General features: G+C 38.0%; 1 protein-coding gene across 1 annotated transcript in view; it reads left to right on the top strand.

Annotated features, from left to right (window-relative positions):
* FRK (fyn related Src family tyrosine kinase) overlaps positions 1–26,640 on the top strand; it is a 138,206-nt gene that overhangs the window by 108,755 nt on the left and 2,811 nt on the right. Inside the window, exons 3-7 of the mRNA XM_062186641.1 lie at positions 1,487–1,650; positions 2,829–2,997; positions 6,349–6,507; positions 20,501–20,682; positions 26,200–26,365. Coding sequence (XP_062042625.1) covers positions 1,487–1,650; positions 2,829–2,997; positions 6,349–6,507; positions 20,501–20,682; positions 26,200–26,365 — 840 coding nt within the window. The remainder of the gene's footprint in view (positions 1–1,486; positions 1,651–2,828; positions 2,998–6,348; positions 6,508–20,500; positions 20,683–26,199; positions 26,366–26,640) is intronic.

Here is a 26,640-nt window from a genome sequence, read left to right as displayed (position 1 = left end):
GTGCATGAGAAGTTACTTCCTTGTCAACACTTGATATTTGTCTGTCTGCTTTCTTTTAGCTATCCTGGTGTATGCCAATTACTTCATGAGGATAATCTTGTCCTAACCCTTGGCAGGCCCTCAGGAAGCCTCTGTGCTGGGATGGGGAGGTCTTCTAGTCAGTCTTCCCTCATTTCATGAGAACATTTTTGCTGAGCTTGACTGAGTATTGAAACATAAGACTCTGTATTTAAAAGGAACTCAGAATAGCTGTATTTGTGGTAATTGCTGCTCAATACTTACCAATAAGTGGAAAAATAGGTGTGAATTGCATAAGTCAATGTTTTGAATTCAAGAGCAGAAAATCTGATTCAAACTAGTTTAAGCAAAACGGTAATTAATTGACTCTTGTAGATGAAAAATCAGGCTTGGCTGGCCCCAGGGGCTAATCTTATCACAGTGCTTTCCACTGGGCTGTTCTCAGGAAAGCTTGCACACTGTCTGGCACAAGGATCCTGCATTTAAACTCCCAGCAGTAAAAAGAAAATGAAAAGGACAACAGCAGAATTCCTCCTGCCTTCCTACCACAAGTCCTGGAATTGAAGCTCTTTGGCCCTGATTGCTCTGAGTGTGTCTTCCTCAGCTCAGATTGCACGCCAGTGTCCTGTTTTAGAGAAGCAAAGAAGATGAGGCACTGTTAACAGAAGGAACAGCGGTTGGTGGTTGGCAATAGTAACAAAATATCCACTGGAAGCCAGACCACCTAAAATGATGCAGTATATTTATTCCTACAGAAGCTACAGGATTTACCCTTGGATTAAGCAGTGTCACTGGAAAATTGCATGCATGGACTGCATCATTTGGGCCCTGTGAAACTGCTTCTAATGAGCTGTGCTAAGTAGGGTACTGCTGTTCTTTGTTCTGTTACCACCTGCACTGAAGGGTGGTTATCAGGAACTGCCTTGTGGAATTCCTCATATTATTGGAAGAAGACACTATTTACTCTATTTCAGTGTCACCATTATAGGATTCCATGGAAGAAATGTCTCCAGTTCTCTGTGACACTATACTATTGACACTGTGGTTCCGGAAAATGATATGGTTTCATTGCTTGAATTGCTAGAATGATAGAGTCATTTTTGGCTTATTTTAAGCAAGTAGATTATGCCTCAGAGCATTGATTTTGTGTGTGTGTGTGTGTGTCTGTGCTGATAGCACTAAACCTGTGCAAGGACAATATTGGGTGCAGGATGGAATGGGTGGATATTGAGGGGCCTTGCCTTTCTTTATATTTTCTTCAGAATAATTTCCCAATTCTTTGTGTGTATGAGTGTGTGTTTTTACTAAATATCTTGTAAACTTTCTTAGGTCTTTTATGAGACAGAATTGAGAAATACACAGAATTTCGTGAAGATTTGATTCCATGTATTGAAAATATCACCACAACATAAATCAGTCTGCTTAGATTTGACAAGAAGTTATTAATGGAATTTATTTTGATTTCCAGTTTTAGATGAAGGAGTTGTGAAACACTACAGAATCAGAAGACTGGATGAAGGAGGCTTTTTTCTTAGCAAGAGAGTAACCTTTTCAACACTGAATGAGTTTGTAAACCATTATACCAGGACAAGTGATGGCCTCTGTGTCAGGCTGGGAAAACCATGCTTAAAGGTGAGATGCCATCAAGCTGTGTCCATTTATCTTTGAAGTTAACCTTTCCCCTTCAGATGTTCACGTATTTTTCATGTGTTGTAAGTTCAGGAAAAAAAAAATTGTCATTTGATTACATAAGGCAGGGATAAGCAAAATATCACCCGTGAGCCAATACTGTTTGATGCTTGTTTTTGTGATTAGGTTTTGTTGGAACAGACATACTCATTCATTTACTAATTATTTCTGGATGATTTTATAATGCCAGAGTTTTGTAATTTTTGCAGACAGTACTACAGATAGTAGAGTAGACCATGAGCTCTAGGAAGGTAGGGGCCTTGCCTGATTTGTTTAGAGAAAGGCATCTATTTGATATTTAATATTATATTTATTTATTAAGTGAGTGAACAGATAAAGAATTGGGAAGAAATGAGTTTGCAAAAAGGCAATAAAATTATACAAAATAAATAAAGGGTTTTGGAGAGTTTTGTGAGTCAGGTGGAATTTCAGTTAGACTTTGAATTTGGGAGAAATTGGGAGAAATTAGCAAGACCAGAACAGAGAGAAATAATTTGAGACCTGTGTGAGGATGGTGTTGGGTGCCAGTTAGGACAGATGGATGTTTAGGTGCCTAACTTATGATGTGGAGGGGAAGATCAGCTTGAAGAGTCAGCAGTATAGTGGCCGGTGCTATGGCGCAGCAGGTTAAAGCCCTGGCTTGCAGTGCCAGTATCCCATGTGGTTGCCGGTTCTAGTCCTGGCTGCTCCACTCCGATCCAGCTCTCTGCTATGGCTTGGGAAAGCAGTACAAGATGGCCCAAAACCTTGGGTCCCTGCACCTGTGTGGGAGACCCGGAAGACGCTCCTGGCTCCTGGCTTCAGATCAGCTCAGCTCTGGATATGCGGTCATTTGGGGAGTGAACCATCGGATGGAAGACCTCTCTCTCTCTCTCTCTCTCTCTCTCTGGCTCTGCCTCTCTCTGTAACTCTGTCTTTCAAATAAATAAATAAATCTTAAAAAAAACAGTATAGATTCCCATGTAACTGTTTTCCAATCTAAAGTAATTAGAATGCAATTTACTATATTTTGCTTTTGAAAACATTATTTCCTTTAAAGAGTACCCAGACTATTATTTTCAACAAAAATAATGTTAAAACTACCTTTTCCTTACAAGTATTTTCATTTTTCTATGAAACAGGTACAAGTTCCTACTCCTTTTGATTTGTCGTATAAAACTGTGGACCAATGGGAGATAGACCGCAACTCAATACAGCTTCTGAAGCGACTGGGATCCGGTCAGTTTGGTGAAGTGTGGGAAGGCCTATGGAACAACACCACTCCAGTAGCAGTGAAAACATTAAAACCAGGTGCGATGTATGCAAGTTTAAATGGCATATGTTGATCTTTATGAGCTCAGACTGCAACTGTTAATACCCAAGTGGTCAGGGAATGGCTGATGGTGCTGGCAAGTAGGTGTTGTCATGGTTCTCAGTAGTACAGGTGACCATAACTTGTGAACATGCTTAAAAATGTGAAGAGCATGTGCCCCAGATCAACTCTCCCTTAAATTGTCCCCAATAAAATTCTGGCAGAAGATTTTTTCTCCAGAGTAAAAATTCAATTTTCCAATGCCCTTCTCCCCTGTTGTGCCTCATCTTAACTTAAAAACTTTTTTGCAATAGTTTTTTAAAAATTGTATTGAACCTTGGTGCTATTCAGGGAACAACTGTTTTCATAAATACAATTGTGTATGGTTAAGAAGTAAACTGAAAACTGTGGTTAAGTATGAAATTAAAAATTGTATTTTTTTCCTTTCAATTTACTTGTATTATATTTTCAAATGGGTAGGAAGTTGTTAGGAAAAGTGCTTTTCAATTTGTTTGTATTTAACCAAATAATCAATAAAACAATTAGATATTCATTCTGGGTCAGAGGGGTTTTGAAATCAGTTACTGAAGCACTAAAGATTGGACAGATTATGTTGGGATCATCTAGTATACCATTTAAGAACATAAAGTTTGGTGTAAGATAAACCTAAATTCAATCTTGACTCTGTTCTCCTTATTTTTGGTCAGCTTATTAACCTTTCTGAATGTCCTCATCTGGAAGTGGAAATTATAATAGTTCCTACTTTATAGGATTTTAGGAGGACAAATTGCATCAGTGTATATAAAGTGAGTTTTTAATAAATGCTAGCTTCCATGGGGCTGCTGACAGATGGCCCACTGAAGTGCAAATTCGCTAGCTCAAGAGTTGGGTCCTGGCATTTATATCTGCCAGATGAAACAACAGAGATGGACTTTTAAGTGGCTGGGTGCCATATGAGTATTCCAGGTGAGGACAATCTATTCTAGCACCTGCGATTTTCCCAATCACCATGCGTATATGCTTTTAAATATTAATCTTATCAACAATCGAGACTAGACTTTATTGTCCAATCTAATCATTCTTTTTCAAAAAGAGACAGTTATCTTTTTTCCTAGCCTTGCACTCTAATGAATGCCTTCTTGAGGTCAACAGAGAGCAACAACAACAAAAAAATCAGATTTCTTATATATAAAAAAGCCATAGTAGTTTTCTTACAGGAATAATTATTATTGATTTACAGTGTAATAGCAGCAAACTGCTCTGGTGATTGGTTAAATGTCTTCACTTCACTGGGGCCATTAATCAATCTTAGCAGCTATTTATTGCATCGCAGACTACTATGCAATAAAGATGAACCTGAAATCAACTCCCACAGTAGTTTTGACAGGCAAAAATTAATATTTAATATTGCATTACTAGCTGAGTTGAGATCGGGTCCCCTTTGCTCTGCAGCTGGTCAGCTGTAACCAGTGTAGCCGTGAAAGAGTGCTCCGAGCAGCTCTCATCTGCAGAGGTTCCTGACATACAGAGATTTCAGCTTCTGTGGATAGTCTGATCTGGAAATGATCTGAGTATCTTGCATTTTATGAAGGGGATGGACACCCAAAGCATTAATGTAGAGATACATAGTATATATGAATTGTCTGACTGATGATCATAATCAATACTGAACCAGATTCCTTTAGGTGGATGGGTGGGAGTGTGTGTGGAAATCACACTATATCATATCTGACCTTAGGCCAAACTTTGTGTAATAACCAAGAACAAAATCTGTTATGTTTAGGTGCGTCTTATCAGCTCCATATTGCTACTATGATTCAAAATTTTAGTCCTCTTTGATTATGTGGAGTAAATCAGTGGAAGAGATGGAGTTGAGATAGTTCAGATAAATGAGATGCAAGAAAGAACGGCCTATTTGCCTTCTTTAAATCCCTGCCCCTTCCCCTCCTTGGCCTCTAGGGGAAAAAACAAAAAACATTTAATTGGTCTATTTGTTTTTACTGAGTATGTATATTAATAACAATACAAATGATGGTCAGTAGACAATGAATGCATATGTGTGAAGTATTGTTATTATCCTGATAATGAAGTTATGAGGTAAGTAGGGTTATTAGTCACATTTTACACATGAAGAAACTAAAATTCAGAGAGATTTAGAAACTTACTCATGGTCACACAGGGAACTGGTGGCAAAGCTGAGATTTGTCCAGAATCCAGAGTTTGACCAGTCCTGGATTCTGAACTACACTGCTTGAATGTTTTGTATACAATGATATGAAGGTCACATATACTCTTTTTAACTTCACATTAATAAACAAGTCACACTGACTTTAGAATGTCAAACCTTATCCATGCCAGGTTCAAATATCAGTTGTGAGATGTTCAACATGGAGAGGATGATGGATGAGATGATCTCTCTGAGCATCGATGGGGATGATATTTGCATTATCTGTAGTGAATACTAAGATGTGAAATGATAATTTCAAATATTGTTTCTGAAATATCACATCCTAAAGGAAATAAGAGATTTTCAAGTTACTGATGAAATGTAAACGTCACGTATTCTTCCATTCCTTAAACTCCATTTGATATTTACCAGTTGGCACTCTGCATACTGATTCAGAGTTGAGCTACTTAAATACAATTTAACTGTGGATGAGTCCTCCAAGTAGGCCCCAATACTGTCTCACTTATCATTTGACTAAGCTATTAATGCTCTGATGGTAAAAACAGATTATTCAGGAGAAAATATTGAATATCACTTTCAAGTTGAACATATAAAACTGGTAGACAAATAACTTTTGGGAACTGCTTTTGAATGTTTTCTACTTGGCTTGCATTCTATGTTCCTATAGAATTAAGGACATAAATATGATAGAATGTCATTGTTTTAGGGTTGTTTTCCAGCTGTTCCCACCGTGGGCACCAAGGACAGGGTAGCTGTCAGTCTTCCTGGAATCCTAGAACAAAAACTTTGGCTGCAGTAATTAAACATTTGGTGTCTTCCCATGTTCATGTTAACAGAATGTCTTCCCTTTGTGTTCTTAAGGTCCTTGCCTTGTTTAATCAATTAGGATGTCAGTCTCTCCTCTTTTCATCATTTTTCATATAGGCCTGAATCAACCTTTCTTCACCTATAGGTCATAACACATAAACCGTACACCCCTGATACAACAGCACATCTAGTAATTAGGTTGCCCTGGTTGAACTGATTCCCTTCTTTGATAACTCTGAAGATTTGTGCTTTTACTTTACTGAGAGGCAGGAAGCAATCTTGGTGATTCCCACCAGGCCGCTGTGAGGGTAGGAATGCCTCAATAACATAAAGTGATTTCCCCTTCTTGTTTCAGGTTCAATGGATCCAAATGACTTCCTGAGGGAGGCACAGATAATGAAGAGCCTAAGACATCCAAAGCTTATTCAGCTTTATGCTGTTTGCACTTTAGAAGATCCAATTTATATTATTACAGAGTTGATGAGACATGGAAGTCTGCAAGAATATCTCCAAAGTAAGCTAAATACTTAATAAAAGGGAAAAAAAGAAGAATTTAGTTTGACTAGTCTATAAATGTCAATTTAGCAAATCTTCTATAACCCAAAGGACATTTACTATGTGTACTGTGAGAATGAATGTCTTAACACTGAGTGGCTCAACTACTATTTAACAGGATATATTCTGTGTCATCAAAGGCAGGAAAAATGTTTATGTAGTGGAAGAGCAAATTGTTCACAGTAGAATCAGAGTACTTAAATATAATGTAGGAAATTGAAGATTTGATGTTTTGTGCTTTCTTTCCTACACTAACTAAACATTATCAGTCATGGGCTAATATTTTCTGTTTCACAGAATTTGGGGACATGGAATACTTTTGGGGAAAGAGAGCTAGAAGCATCTTAGGCTTTTGTTTTTCTTTTTTCTTGGCTAGTGTTTGACAGTATTGTATTTATTTGTGTTTAAAATACTTCCACTGCCAGGCAACATTAGAATTTTCAGACTAAAAAAGCAGATATAGACTATTGCATTATTCTTATATCAGCTTCCTGTAGTCAGAGAAGTCTTAAGGGCATAGTGAAATTTTGATGTTTATTACAAATGAATAATTTAATAAATAATATAATAAGTATTAAAATGAGATGTTCAAAGAAGTTGAGATCAAGTACTGAGAGAATAATTCATGCTTGAGAAAGAGATTTTTTCTATAATTTCTTGAAGTGTTAGAGTGAGATTAAAAAAAATGTATAGAGGTAAGAGGAGGTAAGAATAATGGAACAAAGATTTCAGAAAGATAAGAGTATTCTCTGATTTTGGGGTGACTAGTGAAGCTGATAATAAGTTGCAAAGCAAGATAAGAACAAAGAACACAATAAGGCCTGTTAAATGCTGTTAAAAACAAAAATATTCTTACTCTTTTGCATAAAGACTTCTGATTTAATAGCAGTTGAATATGTTACCCACCAAAAGAAGGCAAATGTCAACCACGGATCCCTTTTGCCTATTCCTAGGACAAAATACAAGAGTGATCCTAGGCCATCTTGTTGTGGGGTGTGGGGCTCCTGTCAGGGCTTATTACAGGCTTCCTCCATGCATGAAGGAATTCAAAGGTGGAGATATAAAGGTATACAGGGGAGTTGGATTTATGTAGAGCAAAACAAAAGTACGAACTCAATAAATAAGTCAGGCCAGTGAGAGAGAGAGAGAGAGAGAGAGAGAGAGAGAGAGAGATGAACAAAGTGTAAACAGTTCCCAAAGAAAAGCCCCTTACCTAGTAAAAACCTCCAACATTGAAAAAGCCCTCAGCAAAGGAACCCTCACCCTCAACAAGCTTAGGTCGATACCACCCAGAGGCATAATGGGTGATATCTGCAGTGGAGCCTATTTGAATATTGAGAAGGAGGTAGAATTTGGAGTGTGGCTTGAGTACCATCTATTTCCATGCCTGTTTTTGGAAATACTGGAAATGTCATGGCGTTAGATGTATGATGGGAGTAGAAGTGACTGCATGATAATTTCATTGTGATGACATTATGATGACCTGCAGGTAAGTATTGAGGAAGCGGGGATGTCTTGCAGCCATATTGGATAGTTCCTTTACTCATCTTGTTCAGTCTCTTTTTAAAAAAGTTGTTTATGACTGATGATTCCTTGACTTTTATCTCCCCTTTACCTCAAAATAATATATCCAACTGCCCTTTTAATGTCTACATTTGAACGTTGTATCAGTCTCAGATAATGAAGGTATGCTATAGCAAATGTTCCCCAAATCTCAGGGACTTAACACATGTATTTTATTCTTCCTCATGTTATGTGTGCAAAATGCATTGGATGGTGGCTTGATTCTTTTGATCACCCTGCAGGGAAGGGGGATGACACTAATCCAACTCTGGCTCTTAAAGCTTCTGAGGCCGGCGCCGTGGCTCAACAGGCTAATCCTCTGCCTAGCGGCACTGACACACTGGGTTCTAGTCCCGGTCGGGGCGCCGGATTCTGTCCCGGTTGCCCCTCTTCCAGGCCAGCTCTCTGCTATGGCCTGGGAGTGCAGTGGAGGATGGCCCAAGTGCTTGGGCCCTGCACCCCATGGGAGACCAGGAGAAGCACCTGGCTCCTGCCTTCAGATCAGCGTGGTGCGCCGGCCACAGCGCGCCAGCCGCAGCGGCCATTGGAGAGTGAACCAACGGTAAAGGAAGACCTTTCTCTCTGTCTCTCTCTCTCTCTCACTGTCCACTCTGCCTGTAAAAAAAAAAAAAAAAAAAAGCTTCTGATTAGATATGACAGGGGTGGCCGGCGCCGTGGCTCAACAGGCTAATCCTCCGCCTTGCGGCGCCGGCACACCGGGTTCTAGTCCCGGTCAGGGCACCGATCCTGTCCCGGTTGCCCGTCTTCCAGGCCAGCTCTCTGCTGTGGCCAGGGAGTGCAGTGGAGGATGGCCCAAGTGCTTGGGCTCTGCACCCCATGGGAGGCCAGGATAAGCACCTGGCTCCTGCCATGGGATCAGCGTGGTGTGCCGGCCGCAGCGCACTACTGCGGCGGCCATTGGAGGGTGAACCAACGGCAAAAGGAAGACCTTTCTCTCTGTCCCTCTCTCACTGTCCACTCTGCCTGTCAAAAATTAAAAAAAAAAAAAAAAAAAGATATGACAGGGGTAACTCGTGTGCCTTCTTCATTTGGCCAAATCAAGTAAAAGGGTTAAGGAAGTACGGTTCTGTAAAAAAATGTTTGTAAACAGTCCTAAATTCTAATCATGTCCATTCAAAATCTCAAAATGACTTATCGAAAACTGATCTCCTTGTCTTCTCCCCAGCACTGCTACTCTTGCAGTCTCTCCTTCTTTGACAGTGTCAACTTTCAGGCCTAATATTTTGTAGTCATTTCTGCTTCTCATATCCCATATTCTCACCAATCAGCAAATCTAATGACTTGCCTTCAAAATATATCCAGGATTTTTGCCTCTTCCCAATGTTCTTACATCCAAGCCATTATATCTGTGTCTTGGATTCAGCAATAAGCTCCTCATTGGCCCACCTCTTTTGTTTATTGTCCTCTTTAGCATCCTTTTAACATGATGGCTGGGAGATCCAGTTAAAATGCAAATCAGAGTTTGTCCTTCCTCAGATGAAAATCTTCTGTGCTTGTCACTGCTTATCTCTTCTTAACTCAGTCCTCCATGATCATTTACCTGTCCATTAGCTCTCTGACTTCAGCTCCCATACAGCTTACCCCAGGTCACTCTGTCAGCTGCACAGGACTTCTTTGCTATTCTTCTTACCTCTAGGAATGCTTTGTCTTAAAGTTTTTGCATTTCTATTTCCTCTACTGTGATTATTCTAGTTTCTTATCCACATGCTCACTTTTCATTACCTTAAAGTCTTTGGTGTTTCCATCTTGGTGAATCCTTCACTGGTCACCTCACTACATTAATTATAAAATTTTAGTCTTCTACTGAATCTTTGTTTTCCTCTTTTCTGCTTTTTGTTTACTCTCCTTAGCTGTTAACCAATATAGTACATTCCTTATTTACTTAGCTTATTACTAATATCTCCTAAATATAACTCCATGAGGGCAGAGATTCTTCTTCATTTTAGTGCTAGAATAGTGTGTGGCACTAAAGATGTGTACTAATTATGTGTTGACTGATTGAATAAATAAACTGGGATCATCTTGACCTTAATATGATTGAATCTTGGAGTCAAACATGTTTTTTAACTCTTGACATCAGCTTGAAAAGACCCAGTTAGTACACAACAGATTCCTCAGGCATTGAGGATTCCTGTGGCTTGTTGATAAGGTTTACCCAGGACTGAGTACAAATTTTATCATCTTCTGGGTTAGGCTATCAGGGTCAAGTACATCGAGGCCTTCATTTGTAAGGATATTTAACAGCCCAGATGATGTAACAAGGAAATGCTTCCTGTCAAAAATCCCTTCCCAGAGGATGTAAATTCAATAAAGTGGCCTTAAAATGAATCTGCCACTCTTACACAACCAATCATGATAAATGTTATTAAATTGAAAGACTTGAGTAATAGGAAGTAATTAAAAATATTTTCTTGCTGCAAATATAAATTTTGACAGGTTTGTGAATCTCTATACCAGTTTTGATATATAGAGGTTGTATTTGAAGTATGTGCTGAGGTTTCTTAGGACACTATTCTCTTCCTAATAAGATACATGCATTACTTGATTTCTTCAGTATCATGTCGACTCATGAAAACCTTTTTATATCCACTGTAATAGGATTAGGTGCTGTATTTGATATTAGAAATACCTACCTAATTTACTATATGTCAACCTTTGTATTCCATAAGTTTGACTGGATTCTATTTTTTGTTGTTATAATTTTCTCCAAAATCAGAGAAGCCAGTCAAAAAACCTTAGCATTGAGAATAAATGATGACAGATATTTCTTATTGAAATTTACAGAAGATAAATATGTGCATTTTCTTTCAGTTTAGTTGGGCTTCACTCTTACCCCTATAGATGCTTATTGAACATCTAACAAATGTCAAGCATTTAGGTACTCTTTAAGGTGTAGCAAACATTTTTTACTTTTTTTAAAGATGTATTTGTTTGAAAGTCAGAGTTACAGAGAGAGAAGGAGAAGCAGAGAGAGAGAGAGAGAGAGAGAGAGAGAGATGTCTTCTATCTGCTGGTTCACAAGCCATGTCCCAGGAGTTTCCTCCAGGTATTCCCACATGGGTGCAGAGGCCGAAGGACCTGGGCCATCTTCTACTGCTTTCCCAGGGCACAGAAGAGGGCTGGATTGGAAGTGGAACAGCCGGGAATTGAACCAGCGCCCATGTAGGATGCCGTCACTGCAGGTGGCGGCTTTACCTGCTAAGCCACAGCACTGGCCCCGACGTTTTCTACTTTTATAAATCAAGCATTAGCATGTTGTTTATCATTCTCATGGATACTTTACTTAGGTTGACTGAAATATATGAGAATACTTTTACTGGAATAACTTTTAACTGAATATAACTACATAATGATTTGCTGTTTGCATGAATAGAAGTTTCCCCAATATTCTTTAACTTTTGAATGCTCAAGAGTCATGTATATGGTATATTTTAAAGAGGCAGCATGGAATACTTTGTGGGAGTATGAGATTTCAGCTTCAAGTATATTTGGATTTGAGTATTCACACTATAGGTTATTACTTGTTCCTCTTAGAAATGGAGAGAATAATAAATATTCCTTTAAATATTTGTTCTGGGTGTCCAATTAGGTGATTTAATATAAATTAATCATATGGGATAGTAGTGGCAGAGGAACATATATGTTTAATTTTGTTCATTAAAAAATACTGTTATTAGACTTGCTATATGAAAGACATTTCTCTAATTCCTTTACCAATGTTACTTAGTTCAGTGTATGAGGTACTACCTATTTTGTAGAAAAAGAAATTGAGGAATCGAGAAGTTAAACATCTTTTTTGAGAAAGTTTGGCTCCATAGTACATGCTTTTACGTTGTACACAGAACACTGATACTATTTTCTTAACATCAACATGTATTAGTTTCTTTTTTTTCCTTTTTTTATTTATTAAATTTTTATTTAATGAATATAAATTTCCAAAGTACAGCTTATGGGTTACAATGGCTTCCCCCCTCCCATAACTTCCCTCCCGCCCGCAACCCTCCCCTTGCCCGCTCCCTCTCCCCTTCCAATCACATCATGATTCATTTTCAATTCTCTTTATATACAGAAGATCAGTTAAGTATATATTAGGTAAAGATTTCAACAGTTTGTCCCATATAGCAACACAAAATGAAAAAACTACTGTTGGAGTACTAGTTATAGCATTAAATAAGAGTGTACAGCACATTAAAGACAGAGATCCTACATAATATTTTTTAAAAATTAATTAATTTTCTATGCAATTTCCAATTTAACACCATGTTTTTTTTTCATTTCCAATTATCTTTTTTTTTTTTTGGACAGGCAGAGTGGACAGTAGAGGGAGACAGAGAGAAAGGTCTTCCTTTTGCCGTTGGTTCACCCTCCAATGGCCGCCGCGGTAGCACACTGCGGCCGGCGCACCGCACTGTTCCGATGGCAGGAGCCAGGTGCTTATCCTGGTCTCCCATGGGGTGCAGGGCCCAAACACTTGGGCCATCCTCCACTGCACTCCCTGGCCACAGCAGAGAGCTGGCCTGGAAGAGGGGCAACCGGGACAGGATCGGCGCCCCGACCGGGACTAGAACCCGGTGTGCCGGAATTCAGTATATAATTAGTAAAGACCTCATCAGTTTGTACCCACACAGAAACACAAAGTACAAAAATACTGTTTCAGTACTAGTTATAGCATCACTGCACATTAGACAACACATTAAGGACAGATCCCACATGGGGTGTAAGTACACAGTGACTCCTGTTGCTGACTTAACAATTTGACACTCCTGTTCATGGCGTCAGTAATCTCCCTAGACTCTAGTCATGGGTTGTCAGGACTATGGAAGCCTTTAGAGTTCGCTGACTTTGATCTTATTCCGATAGGGTCATAGTCAAAGTGGAAGTTCTCTCCTCCCTTCGGAGAAAGGTACCTCCTCCTTTGATGGCCCCGTTCTTTCCACTGGGATCTCACTCGCAGAGATCTTTCATTTAGGTCTTTTTTTTTTTTTCCCCATGGTATCTTGGCTTTCCATGCCTACAATACTCTCATGGGCTCTTCAGCCAGATCCGAATGCCTTAAGGGCTGATTCTGAGGCCAGAGTGTTGTTTAGGACATCTGCCATTCTATGAGTCTGCTGTGTATCCCGCTTCCCATGTTGGATCCTTCTCTCCCTTTTTGATTCTATCAGTATTAGCAGACACTTGTCCTGTTTGTGTGATCCCTATGATTCTTTGACTTATCAGGGCCATCGATTGTGAACTGAAATTGATCACTTGGACTAGTGAGATGGCATTGGTACATGCCACCTTGATGGGATTGTATTGGAATCCCCTGGCACATTTCTAACTCCACCATTTGCGGCAAGTCCGATTGAGCATGTCCCAAATTGTACATCTCCTCCCTCTCTTATTCCCACTCTTAAATTTAACAGGGATCACTTTTCAGTTAAAATGTAAACACCTAAGAATAATTCTGTGTTAATTACAGAGTTCAACCAATAGTACTAGAACAACATCAACAACAACAAATACTAAAAAGGATAAAGTATTACATTGTACATCTAGAGTCAGGACAAGAGCTGATCAGGTCATTGTTTCTTATAGTGTCCGTTTCACTTAACAGGTTTCCCCTTTGGTGCTCAGTTGTCACCAATCAGGGAAAACAAATGATATTTGTCTCTTTGGGACTGGCTTAATTCACTCAGCATGATGTTTTCCAGATTGCTCCATCTTGTTGCAAATGACCGGGTTTCGTTGTTTCTTACTGCTGTATAGTATTCTATGGAGTACATGTCCCATAATTTCTTTATCCAGTCTACTGTTGATGGGCATTTGGGTTGGTTCCAGGTCTTAGCTACTGTGAATTGAGCTGCAATAAACATTAATGTGCAGATGACTTTTTTATTTGCCAATTTAATTTCCTTTGGGTAAATTCCAAGGAGTGGGATGGCTGGGTTGTATGGTAGCGTTATGTTCAGGTTTCTGAGGAATCTCCAGACTGACTTCCATAGTGGCTTAACCAGTCTGCATTCCCACCAACAGTGGGTTAGTGTCCCTTTTTCCACACATCCTCACCAGCATCTGCTGTTGGTAGATTTCTGAATGTGAGCCATTCTCACCGGGGTGAGATGGAACCTCATTGTGGTTTTGATTTGCATTTCTCTGATTGCTAGTGATCTTGAACATTTTTTCATGTGCCTGTTGGCCATTTGGATTTCCTCTTTCGAAAAATGTCTATTGAGGTCCTTGGCCCATCTCTTAAGTGGGTTGTTTGTTTTGTTGTTGTGGAGTTTCTTGATTTCTTTGTATATTCTGGTTATCAACCCTTTATCTGTAGTATAGTTTGCAAATATTTTTTCCCATTCTTTCGGTTGCCTCTTCACTTTCCTGACTGTTTCTTTTGAAGTACAGAAACTTCTCAATTTGATGCAATCCCAATAGTTAATTTTGGTTTTGACTGCCTGTGCTGCTGGAGTATTGTCCAAGAAGTCTTTGCTTGTGCCTATATCTTGCAGGGTTTCTCCAATGCTCTCTAATAATCTGATGGTTTCAGGTCGTAGATTTAAGTCTTTAATCCATGTTGAGTGAATTTTTGTGTAAGGTGATAGGTATGGGTCTTGCTTCAAGCTTCTGCACGTGGAAATCCAATTTTCCCAGCACCATTTATTGAATAGGCTGTCCTTATTCCAGGGATTAGATTTGGATCTTTGGTCAAATATAAGTTGGCTGTAGATGTTTGGATTGATTTCTGGTGTTTCTATTCTGTTCCATTGGTCTATCCATCTGTTTCTGTACCAGTACCTTGCTGTTTTGATAACAACTGCCCTGTAGTATGTCCTAAAATCTGGTATTGTGATGCCTCCAGCTTTGTTTTTGTTGTACAAGATTGCTTTGGCTATTCGAGGTCTTCTGTTTCTCCATATGATTTCAGCATCATTTTTTTCCAGATCTGAGAAGAATGTCTTTGGTATCTTGATTGGTATTGCATTGAATGTATAAATTGCTTTTGGGAGAATGGACATTTTGATGATATTGATTCTTCCAATCCATGAGCATGGAAGATTTCTCCATTTTTTGATATCCTCTTCTATTTCTTTCTGTAAGGTTTTGTAGTTTTCATCGTAGAGATCTTTAACGTCTTTGGTTAAGTTTATTCCAAGGTATTTGATTGTTTTTGTAGCTATTGTGAATGGGATTGATTTTAGAAGTTCTTCCTCAGCTGTGGCATTGCCTGTGTATACAAAGGCTGTTGATTTTTGTGCATTGATTTTATATCCTGCTACTTTGCCAAACTCTTCGATGAGTTCCAAAAGTCTCTTAGTAGAGTTCTTTGGGTCCCCTAAATAAAGAATCATATCATCTGCAAAGAGGGATGGTTTGAGTTCTTCCTTCCCAATTTGTATCCCTTTAATTTCTTTTTCTTGCCTAATAGCTCTGGCCAAAACTTCCAGAACTATATTGAATAGCAGTGGTGAGAGTGGGCATCCCTGTCTGGTACCAGATCTCAGTGGGAATGCTTCCAACTTTTCCCCATTTAATAGGTTTCTGGCCGTGGGTTTTTCATATATTGCTTTGATTGTATTGAGGAATGTTCCTTCCATACCCAGCTTGCTTAGAGTTTTCATCATGAAAGGGTGTTGTATTTTATCAAATGCTTTCTCTGCGTCTATTGAGAGAATCATATGGTTTTTCTTCTGCAGTTGTAAATGTGGTGTATCACATTGATTGTTTTGCAAACATTGAACCATCCCTGCATACCAGGGATAAATCCCACTTGGTCTGGGTGGATGATCTTTCTGATGTGTTGTTGCATTCTATTGGCCAGAATTTTATTGAGGATTTTTGCATCTATGTTCATCAGGGATATTGGTCTGTAATTCTCTTTCAATGCTGCATCTTTTTTCGGCTTAGGAATTAAGGTGATGCTGGCTTCATAGAAAGAATTTGGGAGGATTCCCTCTTTTTCGATTGCTTTGAATAGTTTGAGAAGAATTGGAGTTAGTTCTTCTTTAAATGTCTGGTAGAACTCAGCAGTGAATCCATCTGGCCCTGGGCTTTTCTTTGTTGGGAGGGCCTTTATTACTGTTTCAATTTCTGTGTCAGTTATTGGTCTGTTTAGGTTTTCTATGTCTTCCTGGCTCAATGTAGGTAGGTTGTATGTGTCCACGAATCTGTCCATTTCTGATAGATTTCCCTATTTGCTGGCATACAAGTCCTTGTAGTAATTTCTGATGATTCTTTTTATTTCTGTGGTGTCTGTTGTTACGTTTCCCTTTTCATCTCTGATCCTATTGATTTGGGTCTTTTCTCTTCTTTTTTTAGTTAGTTGGGCCAATGGGGTGTCAATTTTGTTTATTTTTTCAAAAAACCAGCTCCTCGTTTGGCTGATTTTTTTGTAATTTTTTTTGGATTCAATCCTGTTGATTTCTTCTTTGATTTTAATTATTTCTCTTCTCCTACTGGGTTTGGGTTTGGTTTGCTGCAGATTTTCTAGATCCTTGTGATGACTTGAAAGCTCATCTATTTGGTGCCTTTCCAATTTCTTGATGTAGGCACCTATTGCTATAAACTTTCCTCTCAATACTGCTTTTGCCCTCTCCCATAAGTTTTGGTATATTGTGCTGTTATCCTCATTTACTTCCAGAAAATTTTTGATTTCTCTTTTAATTTCTTCTATGACCCATTGTGCATTCAGGAGCATGTTGTTCAATCTCCACGTGTTTGCATATGCTCTAGGGCTTCCTGAGTTGCTAATTTCCAACTTCTTTCCTTTATGTTCTGGGAAGCTGCATGGTATGATTCTAATTCTTTTGAATTTGCTGAGACTTGCTTTATGGCCTAGTATGTGGTCAATCCTAGAGAAGGTTCCATGTACTGCTGAGAAGAATGTAAATGCTTTATGTGTAGGATGAAAAGTTCTTTAGATATCTGTGTGATCCATTTGGGCTATAGTGTCATTTAAATCTACTGTCTCCTTGTTGATCTTCTGTCCTGTTGATCTGTCTATTTTTGAGAGTGGAGTATTGAAGTCCCCCAGTACTATTGTAATGGAGTCTAAGTCTCCCTTAAGTCCCTTAACAGATCTTTTAAATAAACTGGTGCCCTGTAATTTGGTTCATATACATTGATAATTGTTATATCTTCCTGCTGAATTGATCCCTTAATCATTTTATAGTGCCCCTCTTTGTCTCTCTTAACAGTTTTTGTGGTAAAGTTTATGTTGTCCGATATTAAGATGGCCACGCCTGCTCTTTTTTCATTTCTGTTGGCATGGTATATCTTTTTCCAGCCTTTTACTTTCAGTCTGTGTGCATCTTTGTTGGAAAGATGTGTTTCTTGTAAGCAGCAAATAGATGGGTTTTGTTCCTTAACCCAATCAGCCAATTGGTGTCTTTTAACTGGACAGTTCAGGCCGTTAACGTTCAATGTGACTATCGATAAGTAGTAACTTTGCCCTGCCATTTGCCAAAGATATTTTCTAATATATGCTTTGAGCTTCCTGTGATCTTTTGCTGTGAGGTTTCCTTCCTTTACCTTCTTTCCTATTGGTGACCGTGTTTCTGTGTTTCTGTGTGTAACACATCTTTACGCATCTTTTGCAGGGCTGGACGAGTGGTGGCAAATTCTTTAAATTTCTGTTTGCTATGAAAAGTCTTTATTTCACCTTCATTCACAGATGAGAGCTTTGCAGTATATAATATTCTGGGCTGGCAGTTTTTCTCTCTCAGTACCTGAGCTATGTCTCGCCATTCCCTCCTAGCTTGTAGTGTTTCTGATGAGAAGTCTGCTGTGAGTCTAATTAGAGATCCTCTGAGAGTAATCTGACGTTTCTCTCTTGCACATTTTAGAATCTTTTCTTTATGTTTCACTGTGATGAGTTTGATTACTATGTGTCGTGGTGAGGATCTCTTTTGGTCATGTTTACTAGGGGTTCTATGAGCTTCCTGTACTAGGATGTCGCTGTCCTTCTCTACCCTGGGAAGTTCTCTGCAAGTATCTCACTAAAAAGGCCTTCTAATCCTTTCTCTCTCTCCATGCCTTCAGGAACCTCTAGAATATGAATGTTGGGTTTTTCCATAGTATCCTGTAGATTCCCAACAATATTTTTTAGATTTCTAATTTCTTCTTCTTTTCTTTGGTTTGACTGTATACTTTCCTGTGCTCTGTCTTCTAAGTCCAATATTATCTCTTCTGTTTCACTGACTCTGTTTTTAAGGTTCTCTAATGTGTTTGTCATTTGATCTATTGAGTTCTTCATTTCATTTTGATTTCACTGTCACACTTTCCTGTTCTTCTAGTTTCTGCGTTTCATTTTGATTCCTCCTGAAGATTTCATTTTCTCGAAGGAGATTTTCTATCCTGTCCAGTAAGGAATTCCACACCTCAAGCATTTGTTTTTGCAGACTTCTAATTGTTCTTATCATAAATTTTTTGAAATCCATGTCTTGCATTTCTTCCATCTCATCATCTTCATAATCTTGGCTTGGGGTTTCTTGTTCATTTAGGTGTGTCATAATGTCTTCCTTGTTTTGTTTCCTCGGTTTTTGCATTTGTTGCTTGGAATTGGGGAGATATCTTTGGATTCTTCTTCCCTCACTGTGGTGTTTTTTCTTGTTATACTATGACTGTATTAAGTGGACTACCTGCTTTTGATGGAGCCTTAGAGGCTTGAGATGGTTGTGGCCTGAGAGCTCTGTTTGGTTCCTCAGGGTTAAGGGTGTGCCAAAGGTGACACTCCCAGGTTAGGCATGGTAAATCTCTCTTTCTTTCTTTTTTTGATTCAAAAGGGAAGTCATTCCTCACAGCTGAGCGGAATTGGAAGTAGTTAGCAGGTGAATGATATACCCACCGGGGCCATCGATCAGAAGCTCTTTCCCAAGGACCACACAGGGAATCTGTGCTGCCCTCAGTGTAGGCTCAAATTCTCCTGCAGTCTCCCACTGGGTTGCCAAGGTTATCGAATTGTAGCGTCTCTGGATAGTACTCATGTGAATTCTGTGAGTTCTCTCCCCCCACCATCTCTTTTTTTCACAGTCTCAGTTCTTTAGCACCACACATTCACTAGGTCCTAAATTCCTGTTATTTCACCGTCCCCCTCCCCCCTGCCGAGTCTGCTAATTATTATATTTAATAAGTACCCTGTAGTCCACATGTTACTGAACTTATTTGTGGAATCTGATTATGATGGTGACTTCCTATTTCTTAAAACCTTTGGCTTATTTATAACACTCTGCTGGTCCTCTCTTTTTCTATGATTGATTTGTCTCAGATTTGCTGTAGATTTATCTTCCTCTGCCCACCTTACATGTTGAGGTTTGTTATGATTCTGTTAGTTCCTAGCATTCTAATTTGTTGTTAATTAATACATATATTAATTCATTTAATTCACTAATACCATAAAGTACTTAACTATTTTCACTGTCAGATGAGAAAACTGAGGCATAGTATATAAAGCAACTTGCCTAAGATCACAAAGAAATATTATATACAACCGTGATCTAATGTCTGGCAATCTAGTTTCAAAGAAGGCTTCTTAATTAATGTACCTCTCAAGTCAAAACTCGTGTCTAAGAGTATTGACCATAAGTCCAATGGGCTTTGCATAATAATATATGGCTTTTTCAGACTGAGGTAATAATTATTTAGATTTATATGAGAGTTTTCAGTACTCCATCTTAAGACATGGGCTAATAGTATGGATGCTAAGTGCTATCCAGAGATAACTTATATTCCAACAAAATAGTTCCTGACACCCTATACTAATGGTAAAACTGATCCCACCACATAACTTTCCTATACTGAGTTATGTAGATTGGCAGTAGAAAAAACTCTGTCTAGTAAAGGTATGTGTATGCCTGGATGGATGAGTGGTCTGTTCTAAGCATAATAGACTAAGAAAACAAAAGAAGAATGTATCAAGTTTGAGGATATAAATTCAATGTGTACATTTTACAACAATTAATAGATTTTTTTTGTTGGTGAGCTAGTTTTAAAGAACAATATACTGAAAGAATAAGAATTTTACTTGGTTCAGCCTTGCAAATTAGGATTATTTTATAAGCTCAGTGTCTAAAACAAACTGTTCAATTATTGCAAGAAATCCAGAATTAGCCAAGCAACAATTTCCATGAAGAGGTAATTTATTGAAATATGGGAATATTCAGACTCTTTCAGATAATTGTAGCTGTGTTTGGCTCATGCTCACTTCTTTCTCTGTGTAATGTTTGTTCATGGAAGTGAATAAGTTGTATTCATTACATTTTTTTTCTCAGCAGGTTATTGCCATGGCACTTAGTTTCACTAAAAACTTATTCATATCAAAATTCTTAGAGTTCATTTGAATAGTTCATATGTTTTCCAAATCAAATCTCTTATTTTCTCTTATTGCTTAGATGATGCTGGGTCAAAAATTCATCTGCATCAACAGGTAGACATGGCAGCACAGGTTGCTTCTGGAATGGCCTACCTGGAATCCCAGAACTATATCCATCGAGACCTGGCTGCCAGAAATGTCCTTGTTGGTGAACATAATATCTACAAAGTAGCAGATTTTGGACTTGCAAGAGTTTTTAAGGTAGATTTAATTTTGTTTTACTTAGTTTTATAATAGATAAGAAACCAAAAAATTAGTATACCAATGGATTTACTGTTGCTTTTTAAAACAATGTTTCTTCAAGTTCTGGGTTGTATAGACTAGTTTGGTAGCCCAGGATCTTACAGACAAACAGCTATCCTTATTTCTTCCCCATTCAATATGAGGCTGGCTATGGTTTGTCATTTATTGCATTGATTGTGTTGAGTAATGTTCCTTCTATACCCAGTTTGCTTAAGGTTTTTATCATGAAAGAATGTTGTATTTTATCAAATGCTTTTTTGCATCTATGGAGATAATCACAAGGTTTTTATTTCTCAGTTTGTTAATGTGATGTATTACATTTATTGATAAACGTGTATTGAACCATCCCTGGATACCAGGGGAAATCCCCACTTGGTAAGGGTGAATGGTCTTTTTGATGTTGTATTCAATTGGCTAGTATTTTGTTGAGGATTTTAAAATCTGTGTTCACCAGGGGTATTGATCTATAGGTCTCTTTCTTTGTTGCTTCTTTTTCTGGCTTTGGAATTAAGGTAATGCTGGCCTCAGAAAAGGAGCTTGGGAAGATTTCCACCCTTTCAAATGTTTTTAATAGCTTGAGAAGAATTTGGAATTAGTTCTTCTTTAAACGTTTGGTAGAATTCAGCAGTTAAGTCATTCAGTTCTGAGTTTTTCCTTGTTGGGAGGGTCTATATTACTAATTAAATCTCTGTGATGATTATTGGTCTATTTAGGTTTTATGGGTTTTCATGACTCGATTTTGGTAGATTGTATGTGTCCAGTAATCTATCCATTTTTTCTAGATTCTCCAATTTGTTGGCATATAGCTGTCTATAGTAATTCCTGATGGTTCCTTTTATTTCTGTGTTGTCCATTGTTACATCTCTTTCTTCATTCTGATTTTATTAATTTGGGTCTTCTTCATTTGTTTTGGTTAGTAGGACCAATGCTGTATAAATTTTGTTTATTTTTTCAAAAAATAGCTCTTCATGTCACTGACCTTTTGTATTTTTTTTTTTTAGTCTCGGTTTTCTTTGTTTCCTCTCTAATTTTAATGACTTCTTTATTCCTACTAACTTTGAGTTTGATTTATTATTGTTTTTCTAGGTCCATGAGATGCACTGATAGCTCATTTTTTTGATACCTTTTCAATTAAATAATGTAGGCACTAATTGCTATAAACTTACCCCTTTTAATACTGTTTTTTGTTTTTGATATTTTGTATTGTCATCTTCATTCATTTCCTGGAATTTTTTAAATTTCTCTTTTGATTTATTCTGTGACCCACTGTTTGTTCAGTAGTGTGTTGTTCAGTCTCCATGTGTTTGTATATTTTCTGGAGTTTCTTAAATTGTTAATTTCCAGCTTTAATCCACTATGGTCAAAAAAGATACCTGGTATGATTTCAGTTTTTTTGAATTTATTAAAACTTGCTTTTTGGCCTAGAAGATGATCTATTTTAGACAAAGTTCCACCCACTGATGAAAAGAATGTGTATTCTGCACCTGTGGGATAAAATGTTCTGTAGATATCAGTTAGGTCCATATGGTCCATGGTGTAGATTAGATCTTTTGTTTCTTTTTTGATTTTCTGTCTAGTTAATCTGACCATTGATGAAAGTGGAGTGTTGACATTACCCACTATTATTGTACTGGAATCTATATTTCCCTTTAGATCCATTAACATTACTTTTAAATAAAAAGGTGCCAATGCAGGCATTGGGTGCATATACATTTACTATTCACATAGTCCTGTTAAACTGATTCCTCAATCATTACATAAAGCCCTTTTTTCTCTTAACAGTTTTTGTGTCAAAGTCTATTTTGTCTGGTATTAGGATGACCATTCCTGCTCTTTTTTGCTTTCTGTTAGCATGGAATATGTTTTTTTATCCTTGTACTTTCAGTCTGTGTATATATTTGTTTGTGAGGATGTTTTTTGTAGGAAGCAAATAAAAAAATTAATCCATTCATCCAGACCATAAATTTTATTTTATTATTTTTAACTTTTATTTAATGAATATAAATTTCCAAAGTACAGCTTATGGATTACAATGGCTTTTTCCCCCCATAACTTCCTTCCCACCTGCAACCCTCCCCTCTCCTGCTCCCTTTCCCATTCCATTTACATCAAGATTCATTTTCAATTATCTTTATATACGGAAGATCAATTTAGCATATATTAAGTAAAGATTTCAACAGTTTGCACCCACACAGAAACACAAAGTATAAAATACTGTTTGAGTACTAATTATAGCATTAATTCACAATGTACAACACATTAAGGACAGAGATTGTATATGAGGAGTCAATGCACAGTGACTCCTGTTGTTGGCTTAACAAATTGACACTCTTGTTTATGGCGTCAGTAATCATCCTAGGCTCTTGTCATGAGTTGCCATGGCTATGGAAGCCTTTTGAGTTTGCTGACTCTGATCTTATTTAGAACAAGGTCATAGTCAAAGTGGAAGTTCTCTCCTCTCTTCAGAGGAAGGTATCTCCTTCTTTGATGGCCTGTTCTTTCCACTGGGATCTCACTCACAGAGATCTTTCATTTATAGACCATAAATTTTAATTGGAGAATTTAGGCCATTTACATTCAAGGTTACTATTGATAAGTAACAACTTGGCCCTGCCATTTGTCCATAAATATTGCTATTGTTCACTTTGGATTTCCTTTGTATTTTTATTAGTAGATTTTTTGCCTTCACATTCTTTCATGACTATCTTTCTGTGTTTCTGGATATAGCACATCCTCAAGCATCATTTGTAAGGCTGAATGAGTCATGACAAATTCAATTTCCATTTGTTTTGGAGGTCTTTATTTCACCTTCATTCATAAATGAAAGCTTTTCAGGGTATAGTATCTGGGTTGACAGTTTTTTCTCTTAAGATTTGGAATATATCTTGCCATTCTCTCCTAGCCTGTAGGGTTTCTGATGAGAAATTAGCTATCAATCTAAATGGAGATCCTCTGAAGGTAATATGGCATTACTCTTGTGCACATTTTAGAATCTTTTCTTTATGCCTTACTGTTAAAAGCTTGACAACACTGTTTCATGGTGAAGATCTTTTCTAATCAAGTCTGAGTCCTGTGAGTTTCATATTTGGATGTGCCTTTCTTCTTCAAATTAGGGATATTTTCTGATATTATTTCACTGAATATGTCTTCTAATATGTTCTTTTTTTCTAAACCTTTCAGGACTCCTAAGACATATATGTTAGATTGTTTGATATTAACACATAAAACTTGAGTGCTGTTTTGAATTTTTCCTTTGTCTCACTGAGATATTTCCAAAGGTTTATCTTCAAGCTCAGATATTCTTTTTTCTGCCTCACCAAATTTGTTGATTCCCAATGTATTTTTTATTTGATACATTGAATCCCTAATTTCTAATATTTCAATTCAATTTCTCTTCAATATCTCCATCTCATGGGAAAATTTTTTTCCATGTCATGTAGGAATTTATTTTAGTCATGAATTTGCTTCTTACTGGTTTTGAGTAATATTTTGATAGGTTTTTCAAGTTCCTTTTCAGGCATTCCCTGAAATGACCTGATGCATGTCACCAGTCTCTTCATCTTCACATTCTAATATTGAAGAGTTGTTGTGTTCCTTTGGGATAGGCATATTGTCTTCCTTGTTCATGTTTCTCATGTTTGTACTGTTATTTTTAGATATTTGTGGAACTACTTGTTTTTCTCCTCTGATGACTTTTATCTTTGGTTCTGTGAATCAGTAGAATGCTCCTTCGGTGCATCTTCGGAGGCATGTGCCGGTGGGGCCAGGGAGCTCCGGTCAGTGCTCGGGGTGGTTCTAGAGTTTGAGTTGATATTTATGTTGTATATGGTAAATCTTTATTGCCAGTAAAGGGGAGGGTATGCTAAATTTGGAATCATTGCCTCACCTCCTCTTTGCCAAGGTGATCGATGCCCAGGGCCAGCCCACAGTGGCTACACATCCCACCCATACCTTCACAAGAAACACTTAAAATATTTGTGTGGTTTTCAGTGTGAGCACTGAATCCTCTGCAGCAACCCACCTCAGCAGTTAGGGAACTCTGAACCTCTGGACCCAGACAGAGATCACCCAGAGACCCAGCTACACTCCACACCCAATTGTGCAGCGGCAGAACTCCTAAAGCCATAGAGTACAGGGCTCCTACCGTCACAGGGAGTAGGGAATCCACTCTCAACCCCATGAGGCTGCTCTGTCCTCGGAGAGAGCTGTTCTCTCAGGTTCAGATGCCTTCAGTGTTCTGCTTTGGCAGTTTTAGTACATGTATCAGTGATATGGAGGGAGGTAAGTGCCTTACAGGCTTAAGTGGGCTTCCTGCCCCCTGCCAAACCTCCGTGCCAGACTCAAAGTCAATGGGGACCACTGATTTATCCCTCAGATAAAGTCCTCTATTCACCTGTAAGTAAGCCAAGGCAACATATACTCATCTTTTAAAATGACACTTCCTCCCTGCTATTTGCCTGGAGCCCTTATAGGAGAGGAGAGGAATGAGAAGCAGGCAATGTGTTCTCACAGAATAGGTTTAGGTAGGCACCCTGTCCCTCACTATTGCTCCAGGGTGGACTCAAAATGCTTGTGGTCCACAAGGTCCTCTCTCAGGCAACATCACTAGGACATGGGCTGCCATAGTCTCCTCCCATATCTCTTTAAGAAAATTCTTATTTCTTCCACAAAGAAGAAAACAGGAAATCATAAACAACCGTATTATAATGTAACTGTTTATGGTTGAATTAGTGATCTGTTTTCACTTAGTACCATCCTTTGTCTTCCTTTATTTTCTTTATAAAAGCACTACACTTTTTATAGTTACCCTATCCACCTTGGCTCACTTTATGCCAAACTGATATGCATGCTGATGGAATCTCAAAGCAAGTATAGGCTGTTTCATTCTCTCCAGCCCATTTTGTAATATCTTTCCAAAAGATACTGATAGAGAGACACATATGAGGTTTTTCTCTGAATTTAATTTTGAAATCCACATTATACCCTAAAAATATGGATATGGGGCATGAAACACAAGTATGATTCCCTTTTGATCTTCATGAATTCATCATCGTTTTGAAATTAATTAGAACCCCAGTGAGTTGATATATTAATTTAAATCATTTAGATTCTACTTTTCAGTATTAGCAAGTGGTTACATGGTAATTATCAAAGTCAGAGGCTCTTCAATACCAGCAGTAAATCAAAAAGCAGACTCTGCTTCCATTCTTTTATTTGTGGAAAGACTAGATATGAATCCAGGATTATCATGTGAGAACTCTGCCATATGTTGTAGAGTGACCCTGTGAGTGCTATTCTTAGCACACAGTAGGCTCTCAAATATTTTATCAATTTGGTATTGTATGCCAGATTCAGATTTTACTATTGTAATTATCAATTGAACTAAATTTTAATGTGCAGTAGTTGTGAATAAATGAGAATAGCAAAAAAAAAAAAATCACATTATCTTGGTTTGATTCCTTAATGTACTAACAGGTAGATAATGAAGATATCTATGAATCTAAACATGAAATAAAGCTGCCGGTGAAGTGGACTGCACCTGAAGCGATTCGTTCTAATAAATTCAGCATTAAGTCCGATGTGTGGTCATTTGGAATACTTCTTTATGAAATCATTACTTATGGCAAAATGCCTTATAGTGGTGAGTAATTAATTCTGAAGTGGGCCTTTCTGCTGCAGGTCACTTATTTAGGTGTGACTTTAACTGCTTTGTCCAGACTTACAGGGCAGAGTTATGAGGCTGACCATAGCATGTACCTGTGGGAACCTGAAAGATAAAATTTGATGATGATAATTTGCATTAATGAGGTGGTTTATTGCTTCCTTCTCCTTTGCTCTTGAATTGCAGTCTTATAGACATTACTTGCTTCAGGGTTTAGTTTAATCTCTGCAACCTGGAAAGGTGGTATTAGACCT

This window comes from Lepus europaeus, chromosome 3 (assembly GCF_033115175.1).
Source record: "Lepus europaeus isolate LE1 chromosome 3, mLepTim1.pri, whole genome shotgun sequence".
Classification (NCBI taxonomy): domain Eukaryota; kingdom Metazoa; phylum Chordata; class Mammalia; order Lagomorpha; family Leporidae; genus Lepus; species Lepus europaeus.
The sequence above is the reverse complement of the archived record's forward strand: the minus strand, read 5'-3'. Positions and strand labels throughout refer to the sequence as shown.